At 40.1% G+C, this 16,484-nt stretch overlaps 1 protein-coding gene across 4 annotated transcripts in view; it reads right to left on the bottom strand.

Moving 5' to 3' along the window:
- uxs1 (UDP-glucuronate decarboxylase 1) overlaps positions 1-16,484 on the bottom strand; it is a 34,654-nt gene that overhangs the window by 14,314 nt on the left and 3,856 nt on the right. For all 4 annotated transcript variants that reach the window (XR_009791072.1, XR_009791071.1, XM_061791956.1 and 1 more), the window contains exons 4-14: positions 15,537-15,580; positions 14,098-14,158; positions 13,617-13,797; positions 11,474-11,578; positions 11,135-11,194; positions 10,662-10,783; positions 7,720-7,839; positions 6,439-6,482; positions 3,356-3,416; positions 2,972-3,029; positions 134-237 (exon numbers count right to left, since the gene is read on the bottom strand). Coding sequence is in view for 2 of the 4 variants with exons in the window: in XM_061791956.1 (XP_061647940.1) it covers positions 134-237; positions 2,972-3,029; positions 3,356-3,416; positions 6,439-6,482; positions 7,720-7,839; positions 10,662-10,783; positions 11,135-11,194; positions 11,474-11,578; positions 13,617-13,797; positions 14,098-14,158; positions 15,537-15,580 (960 nt within the window). In the remaining 2 variants the exon portion in view is untranslated. The remainder of the gene's footprint in view (positions 1-133; positions 238-2,971; positions 3,030-3,355; positions 3,417-6,438; positions 6,483-7,719; positions 7,840-10,661; positions 10,784-11,134; positions 11,195-11,473; positions 11,579-13,616; positions 13,798-14,097; positions 14,159-15,536; positions 15,581-16,484) is intronic.

The following is a 16,484-nucleotide window of genomic DNA, read 5'->3' as shown; positions in this document are numbered from 1 at the left end:
GGCCCAGTCCAAGTCCTGACCTCAAGACCATTGAGATGTGCTATTGACACCAGAGATCCCAGGAATCTTGCTGAACTGCAACAGTTTAATTGAGTTACTGACAACTTTATAAAATGTTTACAGGGGTTCATACCACTGGTTGCCAGCCCAACATCATCTTGGCTTTTCGGATGTCAGGCCTCCTCCTCTGTGGGTCATCCTGGGCCTCGGGAAGGAATTGGATCTGACTTTTGCTCACTGTGGGAGTGGACAAAAGCACTGAAAACATATCTTGAGCAGCTATGTGTGTAAAAAAAAAATTGTATAAGCATTTACATCAAACCTTGTTCTTGTCAGAGCGCAAGTTGTGCAGAATTTTTATTTTTTTAACACTTTCAAGCTTGACAGAGGTCTGCCCTCTATAAGGCCTGGTACACACATTGTTTTTTTTTTTTTTTAAATCTTAAAACTAAGAGATTGTTCACTTGTTACAGACCCCCACACATGAAGGTAGAAAAATGAGGCATTTAACACTTTTGATAGGACTGTGTGGCGTGCTCTAATAATATCAATACAGCACACCGCACACAAAGACTTTGTTCCAACCCCGATATAGAATCTTGTCCTCCAAGACATAAATCTCGCGTTAGCTAATGAAAACAAAGAAACAACAACATAGCAACAACTGAGAAACACTGGAGGCAACATGGAGAAGGAAACGAGAGGAGGGAATGATGGTCTTGTTTTTACAGAAAGATCCCAAACTGGAAAAAAAAGACCAACGAAAAAAATCGTGGCGACAGCGTGAAATTAGACTTTTTAATCTAAGTGTGCTACAGGTGAGTTCTCAAAATAAATTAATGGCTTGTCTTACTATCCTAGTAACATGGGTAGGACATGTTTGTTTGTCAGGTCACTTCTTGATTGACTACATTCCATTTCACGTCTTACTAGGTCTGGGCGATTATGGAAAAAGTAATGAGCATGGTTATATTGATTGATATTGAAATCACAATTAATAAGATTATTCATTCATTTTGAAATTTAGTTTTTACTTATCAAAACTCAACTGTCAATATAACGTAATAAAACAACCAGAAAATAAATTAGTAACAATAGATTAAATAATAAATAAATAAAAATAAATACAAACATTGGCACACCTGGGGTGACTGCATTTTCTATTATATAGGTTTGTTTAAAAATGTAAAAAAATTAAATTAAAAAAACTCCCAATATTCTGGCAATTAGCAAAGAGCAATAATGTTGCTAATCCTAGTTGACCTAAAACAGGAACATTTTAGTCTGATTTCATGTCAGACATACAAGGGGGGAAAAAAACGTGACAGTATCTGCCTCTTGGGGGTATTGTGGTGTGATGCATGCATGGAGCTGCATATTACAGTAAGCTAAAAAAAAAAAAAGAAAGAAAAACAAAACAAAACAGTAAAAGAAGTCATAAAACTTTATTAAACTAATTTTTCACAGATTACGAAGAATATATGCTTGTGAGTATTGCTATATTGTCTGTTTGTATGTGTTACTACGGCATTTGTGTGTAAATATTTGTTATTTGAAGTTAATTCCCTCCCGTGATCATCAATCAGGTTTTCCATTGATGCAGGAACTTGTATACACAACCCACTCCACTGCACATTAATGGTTTTTCTTTGATTATGTTTTTATGATAGTGAGAAGCCCAAATCCAAATCACAATTAAATTTTGATCAATCACCCAGCCCTACTTCTTACTGTAATTTCTCATGTATAATACACCCTTAAGTATAATGCGCAAGCGTAAAATTGCCTCCAAAAATCAGGAAAATCTTTCTTCCTATATATAATAACTACCGATGATTTTCTATCCAATAATATATTTATATATAATAAATATTAGTGGTGATCCCCTCTTACTTTGTTTTTCTAATTAAGTCTGATCAGTATTATTATTAGTACTAAGGTTTAGTTGTTCTTTAGCAACAAATGTATTACTGTAGCGCGCCCTAGTGTTTATTTTTATTACTGCCGGTCTGCGGAGCGTGACTACTGGCACAGCAGCCGGCCGGCTTCATAATGTAATGTCAGCTGTAGAGGTCATGTGCCTGGATAGCACGTTCACTCCTGGGGCAAGATGATAATTAAAAATAGTTAAGCAACAATGAAAGCTGCAGAAATGGAATAAACACACAAACTTGATTAGCATCCACATTATTACAACCGTTTCTGGGATTAGGATTAACTGATTTAAAACAGTATTTTAACAACTAAACGGTGCTAGGCACGCTGGAAGATCCTCTGACAGCAAGCCGCCATGATGACGTCAACGAGGACTTCTTCATTAAAACATGGTGGCTCGCAATCGGAAGATTTCGCAGCGCGCCTAGCCCCTATACTCCAGAGTGGTGGCTCAAAATCTCCACTTCTCCAAGATGTCTTACATTTAAGTCTTACACGAGGATGATTGCGTGGGCTGCCAAGAAGGGCAACTAACTGCAATGCTCCGATGAACACGTTCACAACATTAGGAGCCATTAGGGACTCAGTATAAGGACACTTTGACACGGGCAGGCCGAGGAGGAGCTGGCGATTGAGGCAGCAATCTTTGCCTTGAGCGGGAATCAGGTACTGTAGCATCTGGGTGTGTCATTTGGCCTACTCTTGTTTTAAATAGCTACTCAAATGTGCATTTTACGATTCTGCCTTTGCATTACAGCAATCGTCGAGATCTGAATGAGTTTAAGCATTTAGTTTGAGCATTATTTGAACAGTAAAAGACTTCAAACCTTCACAGAGAATTAATCAATTTCTGCACATGGAGTATCTTAATGCAGAGGCACTTTAAGGAGGAGGGTGCGAAGACGATAGGCGAAAGACATTACAAGATTAACAGGAAGGTAGCGGGTTTAGCCAGACCACCACTGAGATAGCAGGGGTCAAGAGATTGCACAGACACATGGAATGACAACTATCTCGATCGATCAGACACCCTTACCAACTAGACTTTTGATGAGCTGAGCGAACTCCAATATGGTGTGCTCCTCTGGGTTCCCCTGTAGATTTAAAAAAAAAAAAAAAAAAAAACATTTGGGGGTTGGCAATTGATTGTTAGGGTTTAGGTTTACAGTTAGGAGTAAGGATAAGGTTAGATGCAAGGGTTAGCTTTAGGGGTTAGGGCATAGGTTTGGGTTGGTGGTTGGGAGTTGGGGCTTGTGGTGAAGGGCAAGGGTTGGAATTAGGGAATTGGTTTGAAAGTTTGGGTTAGGGTTATAGGTTGTGGAAAAGAGGCTAGGGAATTAGGTTGGCAGTTAGGGTCAGGTATAAAGGGTTACGAGTTAGGTTTACTATAAAATGCAGTGGTTCAAGAAGGAGAACTCACCAGATTGACTGGACTGCTGATGTTACTGTTCATCAACAACACCAGGCCGTTGACCAGGTCACTGGAATTCCATTCACACAAACAAATGCATTTATAATGGGCTCTGTTCTTTTTAATTTCATAGTGGGGACTCGCTTCGTGAGAGTGACATTCCCTGCCAATTGTTTTGGTTCATTATAATAACAGAAAGGTGCACAATTGTTTCAGCACTTCTCCCATTTAAGTTCACAATGGAATACAATGTGCAAAGATCAGTCAAGACATGGCAGAGTTAGCATGTAGTTGTTCTCCTATATGCTGACCCACTAATTTGGTCCATGTTGCTCAAATAAGTCTCTAGGTAGCACGAAAACGCATTTCCAAAAGATGGAACAGCCGTAACGCGGTACAAAGAAGCATACAAACTGAACGTTACATGAAGTGATACATTTAAATGGGACATATTATGGAAAATTAACTTAAATTGCTTGCATACATATCGTTGGGTCTCTGGAGTGCTGGCCCACCCATCAAGTGTACAATTATTTTCCGAAGAAATCTTGTTTTTTTTTTTTTAAAGACGCCTTTTTATGAAAAAGCGTGTTGTGCCATGCTGAATTTTGCCAAATGGTGCGATAGATTACATAGAGTTTACACGCAGTTAGGTTCGGCAAAGACCACTTTCAAGCCACGGCCGGACTACACCGGTTGAAGCACAGTCAAAGCCAAAACGTAATGTTAAATTTACATCATGGTCCTAGCATATGAAGGGACAGATTTTTAAACCGTCAACAAATTGTGTGTGGATGAGAAACCTTGACAGATGTAGTAAAACAGGGTGAACGCAACAAAACATAACAATACGTAATTGTCCATATCAAAACAGACAGCATATGTATTCTCTGGCATGTCACAGTCCTTTTTAAATTTTGTCACATTCTGACACATTAGATGCATGTTTTGTACTATTGCCCACATTTCTCATGGCAAATAAAGGGTGTATGGTAGCGGTTTCGTCATGTTCAATCAAAGCACATCCCGGTGTGTGATTCTTTATTAGCGTGCTATGCGTTTTACGCACGGTCTGGGATGTGGTGTATATCCATAGTTGTTATTGTCCACCCCTGTAGCGCTGATGATTTTCCTGCCGGATTATCGCACGAGTGGGCAAAAATAGACGTCCCAACACTCAAATCTTTCAGATCCATACTTGTTGCTTTGCAAATCTTTACTCGAAAAGCTGAAAAACTCACCAAACAGATTGAGTATCCTTGAGCATTGAGGAAAGTGGCACATGCAAAAAAACTGCCAAATCTCAAGAAACCGAGTGCACGTTGAAAAACTGTCCTTGGACATACATATTGTTGTTGTTGCCATCGTAACAGTGCACACTGCAGTCAGCTTGTCGTTGATAAGCTTATTGCAAAAAAAAAAAAATAATAATCCAAGAGAAGAAAATTGAAAGAGGACATTGCAGGAACACACAGCGGCAGTCTGAAGGAGGGGAAGGTGATTCATGCTGGAGGTAAGGGAGTCTGATTGGCATCTAAGTGCATGTGCGCAAGCTTTGAGCAGAAGCTCAAAGAAGGCGTTCGGGAAAGTATTATCAATAAATTATGTTCTCCAACCAATATTTGGAACCTTCAGGACTGTTTGTCCTTGGCGTTTGTAAATCGAAGTATATTTGAATCTATTTGGTAGTGTATTTTCGATGGATGAAAACAAGCATGTTGTAGAATTTTTCAAGGTATGATCTATGATTCTCTCAGATCAAGAACTAAGGAAAACAGTCCAATTTAAAAATGGAAATTTTAAAATTTTGCAATCCTCCACTTTTTTGCTATTCTTTAGGCTTTACAGTAAGACATATTCACTGTTCATTATGATTTCACCTGTTTTTCTTTTTTTAGTTAAATGGTTTAACTTCTTTTTATACTTAATAATATTATTAATAATAGTTAGAAATGTTAATGTAGTGTGATGCATAAAGTCGACTAGCCTTCAGCAAAGACGACTTAAAATGCTACGGCTCTGTCAAGTGTCATCAACGGCTAAATAGTTTTAATGAATGCTTTTTTTATTTTATTTTTATTTTTTTTAATTGGACAGTGTTAACTTGTTTTTACACTTGTCTGAGAATGTTAAAAAAAAAAAAAACTACAGAAAAATCTGCCTTTACAGTTAGTCACTGTTGTATGCTCGAACAGAAAAATTATTATTGCAATTACTATTGTACAAAGGTCAGGCAAACCTGCATATTCAACAATATTTTTGGCCGTCAATATACAAAAGAGCAGATACTAGACCACAGTGTGTGTAGTACGGGGTCCTCAGTCATAATCATGGTAAATGTATGAAAAACGCTTCTAGGGCATAAATGTAAAAAAGAAAATCCAATAAAAACTATGTACGCTGGTACCCCATGACATCTGGATTTTGGCCTGTCTAATTGCCACTTCCCTTATCTCCTCCCTGCCCCTCCTCAAGCAGGATTTTGTATTGTTTTTTGCCCGGATGGTGGGTTTAGGCCAGGGGATGTTGTTGATCTCTGTAACTGTGGTCTTCTGAAGCCCCTTGTTTTGAGACTCTGGGGATAAAAGGCTATATCAATAACCTTGCTTTGACTGAGAGTGACTTCTTCCACCAACTAGTTAACTGCATTCAAATGTTATGATAAGTGCTAACATTTGTAAAAAAAAACATTGCAGGTTATAAATATGAAAGAAAAAAATGATCAATTGAAAGACAGTTAAGTGTTGTGGCTAATAAGTATGCCTTCTTTTTCCCCGCGCCGTTCTACTTGAATTAGTTCACTTCCACGAAGCCACTCGTGACAGCTGAGCAGAGCTTCAAATACTTTCACCTCTCTGATTATCCTTATATAACATGCCACAAAATGTTATAAGCACTAATTTAGCCTTAATGGGCATGTATATTCAGAGTGATGAATGCAATAGCATCCATTAACTGTGACAATTGTTTATTAAAAAGAGGTGTATTTGTTGGCTTGAGAAAAAGAATTAAAGCTGAATTGACCAACATTCAGGCGCATGCCAGTGGAGATACCAAACAGGATTTAATTTAAGAAGAATGTCCCTGCTTACCTTACATACTGGAAGGCTCTCGTTTGGGAACCAGTGCCATAAACCTAGCACAGCAACAGATGAATTAGCATGGCGTATGGGTGTGTAACCTTGTGTCACGAAATGCATTACATTTCCAACAATATCAGTAGTTCATTATTTAATGCAGCCCTATGTGGGGGGGGGGCACAAGCCAGCCTTGGATCATCCATCCATCCATCCATTCGCTGAGCCGCTTCTCCTCACTAGGGTCGGGGGCGTGCTGGAGCCTATCCCAGCTATCATCGGGCAGGAGGCGCCGTACACCCTGAACTGGTTGCCAGCCAATCGCAGGGCGCATACAAACAAACAACATTCGCAGTCACGTTCACACCTACGTGCAATTTAGAGTCCCCAATTCATGCATGTGGGAGGAAACCGGAGTGCCCGGAGAAAACCCACACAGGCACGGGGAGAACATGCAAACTCCACACGGGCGGGACTGGGGATTGAACCCCCGCTCCTCAGAACTGTGAGGCTGACGCTCTAACCAGTCGTCCACCGTGCCGCCAGCCTTGGATCAGTAGTTCATTATTTCTGCCTCGATCAGGTTCTCTGGTGTAATTGCATTTTATATTCATCTAATTTGGAAGACAACAGTTTGGTGCTGTGCTGACAGTTCTGCTCCGAATCATGTTTTTCCAGTGATAAGAAATTATTTAAATGCATGAATCAGAGCTTCATGCAGGAATGTTCTCTTTTCGGTCAGTATATAACTTCAAGGTAACCTGAGCAAGGCCAATCCAAATCCAAGTTAACCAATTAAGGAGTCACTTTTACAATCATGATATTCTTCCACCGACGCAACTCAACTACAATACAAAAGTCAAAACTGTCCAAAAAATTAATTATAGAAAATTCCATCAAGATTTATTTGGTGCATTATTTAGGCTAGGAAAAAAAGCAACATCAAAAATTCCAACTTGTTAGCTCTAAATAAACTACTAATGCATGGCCATGGATGACACCAATTGTCTATGACACTGTATATGCATTAGGGCTGGGTATTTGACAAAATGTATTGGTCTGGCTATGAGGAGATGAATTCTCAAATGATCCATTTACATCTTTTTTTTTCATAGGATGGGAGAATGTCTCTTAAAAGATCTGAACTCATTGTCATAATATGTTCTTCATAGATGTAGCTCAACTTCTCCAAGGTCATGTCATGCTGCTATGCTGACAATGAATCCAATGTATTTCAACAGTGGAAGACAAAATATCGCAAGATTTTCTTTGGGGGGGGGGGGGGGGGGCTCTTACAGTGAGTGGTTCTCCCTGGAGAGCCTGCAGGATGAAGTTACTGACAACTCTCCCATCGTTCATGTGCATTCGGGAGCCGAACGTGTTGAAGATTCTCGCCACTCTCACCTCCACTCCTTCCTGAATGAAAAGAAAATATAGTAAATCCCTTGAAAACATGTGCCATACTGTTTCCAAATGTCATTTTCTTCCGCTCTACTTTTTACATACGAACTGTATTCAGTGAGATTGCAATCAATGCCTTTGAGCCCTTTTCTATGAAATGAGAGCTTTCTGCTAATGAATGTTTAATATGAATTACATGGGTGGAATTTGATGCAGAAGACAACATCATGCAAACACACACACCTGAAAAAAAACGAGGTCACATGCGTCACACACACTTTCTTTTCGAAAATCCTTGGCCTTCGCAGGTAGACTAATGTATCAACTCTCTCTGAGGTGCGATATGAAGAATTTGGAGGCTGACCAACATGAATAAAAACATGAAAAGCGTTCTCTGCTAAATGGGGAATTGGAGAGCGTGGGCAGGTAACCAAATATATTCAGCGCAATGAAGAAGAACACAAAATGAAAACAAGGTATTGAAAAGATCATAAAGTTGAGTCACGTGGAACCGAAAAGTTGGAAGTAAAAGCTACTACTTTGCCATGCTATGCATTCATACATTAAAGCAAAGTCACACACATCTTAAGTGTTTGTGTGTGAGGGAAGGTAAACTATTTGAATCATGTTAATGAGATTAGCCATTTATACCCGTGTAGCATAAATTACTCGTTATTTAATGTTGAATTAATGAGTTACTTGACCGAAAGCAGAACGTCACCACTTGACTTCCGGTCGATCACTTGATCTAATATTTTGCTAAGTCTAAATAAATCTACAGTGGAAGGAAAAAGTTTGAATTGTTTAGAATTTCTTCATTTTTTTGCACAATTTGATCAGACTAATCTTCATCTGAATTGCAAATAGAGCTGCAAGGATCACTCGATCAGAATTGATTGGCAACAAATTTCATTATCGATTTGTTGGGGTTGTGCGATTATTAAGTCAGTCACCCGATGCGTCGTGCTATTATTACGTCAGTCACCAGCTCCATTGCTAGATTGCAAACAGCGAGGCTCACTCGTTCCACCCTGTCCTGTGAATGTTACGTTATTTTCATTAAAAATGGGAAAACTTAGTTAGTTCAAGCAGACTGTGAGTTAGATGAAGATCACACCACATTTAAAGACCAATTTGTGCAGAAATTCCAGAAGGTTCATATATTTTTCCCCTCTCACTGCATCTTTTGATTGGTATCCATCCAATCCTTACAATACTCAGTGTTACGTATTCCTTTGTGACAACACATTAGATGTTTTTCAAACTATCCGTGGCTTAATTATCGTCACCACGTGTAAATGTTAATGGATTTTGATTACATGACTGGCCAATAGATGGACGATGCGATAGTCTCACTCCCTGACAGCTTATTATTGAAAGCGGGATGTTTCTAAGAATTATTCCAATGAGTGTTGGAAAAAAAATAAAGAGCAGCTGAGTAGGGAGCAGAGGCTGAGGCCGATAAATAAATATCACTTGCCTGAAGGAAAGGCAACAGAAGTCAATCATATCAGACCATTAAAGGCTGGCATCAATCAAATCTAATCAGGGAAAATTCTTCTTGAAAATAATGCATCACAGGATCAATTTGTGCCCTGCCCGCTGGTTTGAACTGTATGCAGCTTGGTTCCCTGAAATCTTTTGACATGGGAAGGCCAGTTCATATTCGGCTGCTGTACATGAGTCATGTCGGCATGATTTGTGGAATTACAAATAAGGTCACTCTTTGGTCATGCTTCAGTTCTCTGCTCTGGAACAAAACATTTTCTGCTTGTTTTGGAATCACACAATTGGTCCTGGTTCACGCTTCTGGTACCCTACTCTGGTTCATGGCAAAGTAATAGAAGTAAAAATCTGGTCCACCAATCTGATCGGACTGACTCTGAGGTTTGGCCACACTTTCGATCACCGCAGCGTGCCCGGCCGCGGCACACGCACGCACTCATTATCCTTCGTTGGTGGTGGGCGAGGCAGGCTTCGAAACTACATACGAACACGACCTCGTACTTTCGTGTCAGATTCAATTTTCATCGTTTGTTTTACTCTAACGCATCCTAAACATGAGCCACAAAATATTTCCAGGACTTTTGCAAAACAAATTTTATTGTTCAGTAATTTTTCAAGACCTGGAAAATGGATTTTCAATTTCCATGACTTTTCCATGTTTTTCATGACTGTCCAAAACCTGTAAAACCGTTTATATTAAAAATGTAAAAAATTATTATTATTATTATTTATTTTTTTTTATAAATAACTTCACAGCAACGAGACAGTGAGCAACCGAGGTGATATAAAAGTTTGGAATTGTTTCACCTCAACTATTGAGAGTCAGAGGCCAAACAGTGAAATAAAACTAATAATAAAGATCGGCATTAATCTGGAAAATTAGATTACTAAATAAACTTTACACCATCAGGATTTTGGGAGCTGATCACCGATCAGTGAGTTTAAATAAACCGATCACAAGATAGAGAATATAACTTATTTACTGTATATACAGTGGAACCTCAGGTTCCAGACTTAATTTATTCCGTGACCCCGTTTGTAACCCGAAACGTTCATAAACCGAGGTAATGTTTCCCTTTGAATGGAAATGAATGTAAATGAAAATCACTCCGTTCCAGCCCCCAAAACTCTTTCCGCGCATCTTTCGCAGTTCCCCTTTTCTTATGAGCCATTCTGACTGTTTCGCCCTCCTTTAGCAAATGTTTTGAGGTCCAACAGCGCACAAAACTTCTGTGACAATTCATAATTCGCTGCTGCTCACGTCTGTGATAGGGGGTGCCGGCCAATAACTATTAGTTGGTTAATTGCATAGTTGAGTGTAATGAGGCTACCTGCTTCATGTAGGAGTAACACATGGTTTCGGCGACACGTTTCCCTTCGTCGTAGCAGGCCCGAGGCCCGATTGGGTTTACGTGGCCCCAATACTCTTCATTTTGGGGGTGTACCTCAGGGTCTGGAGCAAACGATATTTCAGTCACATGTCAAGCTGATCACATTTCATCATTCAGCACTGAAAATTAAATTAGGGGTGTCCTGATCCGATATTTTCTATCGGATAATGATCCGAGATCAACACAAAAACCAGTACCGGATTCTATCAGAATGGCCCTAACATATGCGATTTAAGCACTCAGATCCTTTACTAGCCTCGGCGATCTTTAGCTGGAAAGACCCAGCGGTCTACGGAGCAGCGGACTCGCTTATCAGCACAAGGACACAGAGGGCCAAGCGGAGGCGGTGTGACCGGAGGGGGGAAGCGCCACTGTCGGGGTGGACGAACAGCTAAGCTAAAAAGCTCACTTACCTCCATAAACTTCAGAGGTAGAAGCCAAGAGGAGCCTGGCGCCCACTCGTTTGGCCAAGCCTAAAGGACAAGACACAACAAGGCACAAAGAAGATGTAACCTTGCCATGCATGCAGAAACATCACGTGGGCATACTTTTAGCAAGGCCACAGTATCAGCAAATACACTCCCAATGCACAACCACACATTGCTTTACCAAGAGTAGTTAACTTTGGTCAGGCAGTACTCATTTTTGAATCCCACTGCACACATTGGAACTGTATTATTCCATTTGATATGTGAAACAAATTTTAGAGCAACATTGTCGTCATAGAACCACTACACCACAATTGTACTCACCAAGCATGTTGAGAGTACCGATAGTGTTGGTTTTAAGGGTTTTGATGGGGTTATACATGTAATTGGGAGGAGAGGCTGGAGAGGCCAGGTGGTAGATCTGATCCACTGCCAAAAGAGAAGAAGCAAAGTGTTACTTCATGTTTTACTACATGTCAACTTTAAAACTTTTTTTTTTTTTTTTTTACTGCTTTACAAGACGACAGTGTGTTTAGTGTCAGGCTGCATCAATGAGTTGATTGTTAAGAATATTTTTGTAATTGTAAATGACACGTACTCCCTGTCACACAGCTTTTAAAATGGCCACAGTGGAAATTTGTTGCCTCTGTTTTCATTCCAAAACGGTGCGACTCTTTCAAGGCGAAGTCACATAGAATTGGACTGTGAGGTCCGAGGAAGAAACTACTTTTCTGAGACTTCAGATTGAAGTGAGCTTGTGGACGAAACGGACACATGCGTACTGAATCGCAAGACAAACCAAAACAAAGTTCCAGAAAGAAGAAACAGCTGAAGTCTTAAATCATTGATTCGCTCCGTTGGGAAGCCAAACCAACTTTATTTCTGTTTTTGCAAAGACAGTTCTATTCTTCATTGAATTTTGTCCTGATCTTGGAACAGATATGGTTTTCATTTGTACTTTGTTTTCACAGTGGTACATGACAGCACTAGGTGCCTGATTATAACAATGTGCAAATAAAGTGAAGCACACATCTGAAAACAGTGACAGCTACAAAGGTCATTGCTGATGATTAAGAAAATGCTAGTAAAAGCCCGTTCCTACTTCTATCGTGGGTGAAACAGTCAAGCAGACTTGCATTTTTGCATGCTGTATTAACAATCCCTGCATAAAGACAGGACTCAACAGCCCATGAAAAAGCCGTGGCTTGGAGGGCTTTTTGGGAGAGAATGATTTCGTTCCACTTCTAATGTTTGGGATATGGTGTTGTCCAGGGAAATGAGCGTTCCCACTTCTTTGTTTTCCTCCACTGTTGCACAACATAAACATTGAAGTTTTAGGAGCACGATAGGATCTTTAAAATGTTTTAAATACCACTACAGCAGTTTCACCCAAAAAGTTCTTGTATTTTCCATTGTTGGTCCATTTAAGTACAAAGACTCACATTTAGTCAAATGTATTGTTGAGGACTATTACTACCGAATATTGCATAATACTGGTTAACTCATTCACTGCCAGCTTTCCCACTTAACATGGATATTAGACTTCTAAAGCAGTGAATGCTCACGAAACATGAAGCCGTCGTGGCTGCTCTTAAACACTGTGGGCATGTTGCCCCATTCAACTGTCAATTAAGTACCATTACTGCGACCTGAAAAATAGATGCTACTTTGTCAAGCATCTTTCTTATGCCCACACACCTCTACATGTTTGAGCCTCGGAAACATATCCACATAAAGCCTCCGGTGGCTGGAATACTCCATATATCCAATCGAGCCGTCGCAGGGCTTTTCTGTGCGACAACAACAAGCCACTCTAAAGCGGCCACTCTAGCGCAAAGCCTCAGTCCACGCATTAGCTGCTCACATCTGACTCCCCCCACACCCTTTGCTCTTGCGCCTTTCTCTTCATGACGTGTGAGCACTCACAGCAGACAACGCGTGGTGTTTTAAAGCCTCCACGCCACCATACTATCCAAAGGGAAGATGCGTTTTTGAGGTATATGCATACCTAATTATTTAACTGCACATTGAAATTGCACCGCCACACCACTGATGCAGATGAAGGTGCTCAAGTGCTTATATATTGGGGGAGGGACTACTCATGGCGGGCACCCAAGTGCGTCACTGGACCCCGTTTTAGCCACGCCTGCGCCCAAAAATTCAGGGAAACTGAAATGGTGAAAAACAGTTTCATGCTGTATCTCCACAATTCAGTACTACACAGTTCTCAGTCTTTGCACGTTTTCAGAAATTATCTTCAAACATGTATAATGTATTTAGAAACAAATTTCCAGGGTCTTAAACTGTGTGACATGACTTTGCGACACCAAAATTACTTTTGGGAGATGATCTGTTTGCACCAGCTCACTGCTAATTTGAACATCTGTGGTTCCTTAGGCCAGGGTGCAAAGTGTCATTTGCAGGTGGGTTGGGGGGGGGATTCAATCACTTTTGATCATTCCCTCACCCTCAATGTAGAGGGGCTCCACTACATCGTGATTGATGAGCTCAAAGTTTTCATGGCCAAGCCAGTGCTCCACATTCCTTTTTCTCCCGGTGAAAAAGTTGTCCACCACAGTCACTTCGTGGCCATCCATCATCAGCTTGTCAGTCAGGTGGGAACCTACGAAACCCGCACCACCAGTAATCTAGGAAAAGAACACATTTTGATAGAAATAAAAAGGTATGACATAACGCAACGTGACAAACAGAAATATGCCAAGGCTATAAGATAACATTTTTGAATGTGTAAAAGGCAATCCATCCAGTGAGGAAGAGGTGCACACATGCGCACATACAGGAAAAGCCGCCCATCCAGCATTACTTGTCTAAAGATAAGCCACAGCAAAAACCCTATTATGCCCACAAAATCAATACCATAAAAGCAACATCATGCTCCAGCCCAACTGCAAGTGCAATTGCACATTTTCTTTGTTTGTCTTACTTACCAGAATTCTCTTTCGATCCTTCTCTGACAGAAATTTCACAGGTGGGTATTTTTGAGAAAAACTGGAGGAGAGAAGATAAACAAAAGTTGTTATGCTGAACATCGGCAGGGGGGGGGACAGTACGCAAGGCAGAAGCTCAAATAGAAAGCCTGGTTAAATATTTTGTGCAACTAACACCCATTGCGCACTTGTCTCTGACAAAATGCACCACTATGAATACATGTCCCTGGGGCACTCAAATAAACGGTAACAATTACATGAAAAGCTCATGTTTCCTGAATAATTATGGGCAATGTAATTGGGGTTTTCAATGTGAAGCTGTGGTTTTATTTGTATGTAAATTTCTAACTTCGATAGAGGTCTTCATGCTGCTACAGTCAAGATATCAAAAACTATCTTAGAAACGCTCAAAATGGAAACTAAAGCCCATATGAAAATGTGCGTTGGCTCTTTAGCAAAGGTGTCAAACTCAAGTTTTGTCACAGACCACAATGTAGTTAGTTTCCCTCAGCCGCTATGTAAGTGGAAATCAGAAATGTATAGTATCGTGTTATTACGTACACACAATTTTCCCTCCCTTTCATTGTCATTATGTATATCTTTAACAACAAATTCAATTCAAAATGAGTCATGGAAAACACTGACAACCAAATATTTAGGTATACATCTATTGTACAATTTATGTAAAGGGACTTGGTGAAAATCCAAAGAACAAATCCATTTGGCAAGAATAATGAAGTCGACACTTTATTTGCTGTAGTCTGTCAAAACAAAATTTGACACCCGTGGTTGGCTTAAGGCATGGCAGGCAAGGCATTTTTTTATATAGTGCATTTCATAAACAACGTAACTCAATGTGCTTTAATGGTTGAACGTGTTCCATAGTTAGACATTTTTGGATTCTGTAATGGGGACAAATTCACTCTTATCACACCTCAGACCTAAGGATAATCTTTTTGGACAATCTTATAAGACATAAAATAGTCTGCCGTTTGACGAAAACAGCCTGATTGACTTTGTGTGTGTATACCGAGCCTAAGAGAAATGTGACGGAGTAGGATGCTGTTTGCGTAGTCTGTTAGTGTATTTTGATTGGCATCTACATTTCAAACTTAATTTCTGCATATAATTGACATTCAATTCACTGCATTGCTCAGCCAGACACTTTGATTTGTCGCAGTAGCTTTGGCGTCCTGTTCTATCATACGTGAACTTTGCTGTGGCGGCAACCAAAAAGGTAAAGGAAAAGCAAAACATACTTAGCTTATCCTTTTGAAATTCACTAATTTTCACAATAGCTGCAGAAGTCCTGAAATGTTTTTTTGTTTGACTCCAAATTGTACCACTTTTGGGGCGTTCGACTTTGGAGGTCCCACTGTACGGTATGTGTCAATGTTCATGCTTTGAAAAAAAACTAATAAGGAAAATGAAACAAATACCTCTGCTCCAAGTCACGAATCTTCTCGCGGAGGGGAGCCACAGCCTTAAATGAAATGACAAGTGCACGCAATCAGAGCACATTTGACGAACATACTGATGTGACAGACAGGAATCTGCTATATTAAAAAAATTATAATACATACATACATCAATTGACCCTACCAATGTGGTCTGGAATATTGCATATTTACATATTTTACATAAAATGTTGATCAATATCCTAATATAAGATTAACGATTATTCCTCATGTTAGGGAAAACGTCTGCTACTTTTTAACAATAAGTAAAGACTTTTTATTGGCAAAAGGAAACTAAATAAGAATTAATTATAATTTTCACCGAATTTTTCGGCCTCTTATAGAGGTCACAATTTAACAAAACCCTCCGAGAGATATAATCGTTTCGAATAACGCTGTTGCCATGGCGACGCACTGTTAGCCCCAAAAAAACAACGCTGTTTGAGGGTCAAAACATGGACGCAAACTCATGAAACTTTGCCCACACATTAAGCCTGGCAAACAATGCGATATTTTAGAGGTTTATTGAGCTTTTTGGATCCAAAATGTGCCAGTACCCCAACGTAGCCAAGGGTGCGAGGGCCCTTAATACCCGCATGCAGATCTAGTTGTTGTTATTATTATTATTATCACTATTATTATCCATTTCATGCATTTTCCATACCGCTTATCCTCACTAGGGTCACGGGCATGTTGGAGCCTATCCCAGCTAACTTTCGGCGAGAGGCGGGGGATGCCCCGAACTGGTCGCAGTCAATCGCAGGGCGCATTTAAACAACCACTCACATTCACACCTACAGGCAATTTAGAGTCTTCAGTTAACCTACCATGCATGTTATGGGGATGCGGGAGGAAACCGGAGTACCCGGAGAAAAGCCACGCAGGCACGGGGAGAACATGCAAACTCCACATAGGCGATACCGGATTTGA

This window comes from Phyllopteryx taeniolatus, chromosome 12, assembly GCF_024500385.1.
Source record: "Phyllopteryx taeniolatus isolate TA_2022b chromosome 12, UOR_Ptae_1.2, whole genome shotgun sequence".
NCBI classification, from domain to species: Eukaryota; Metazoa; Chordata; class Actinopteri; order Syngnathiformes; family Syngnathidae; genus Phyllopteryx; species Phyllopteryx taeniolatus.
This window is presented reverse-complemented; position numbering and strand designations above follow the sequence as displayed.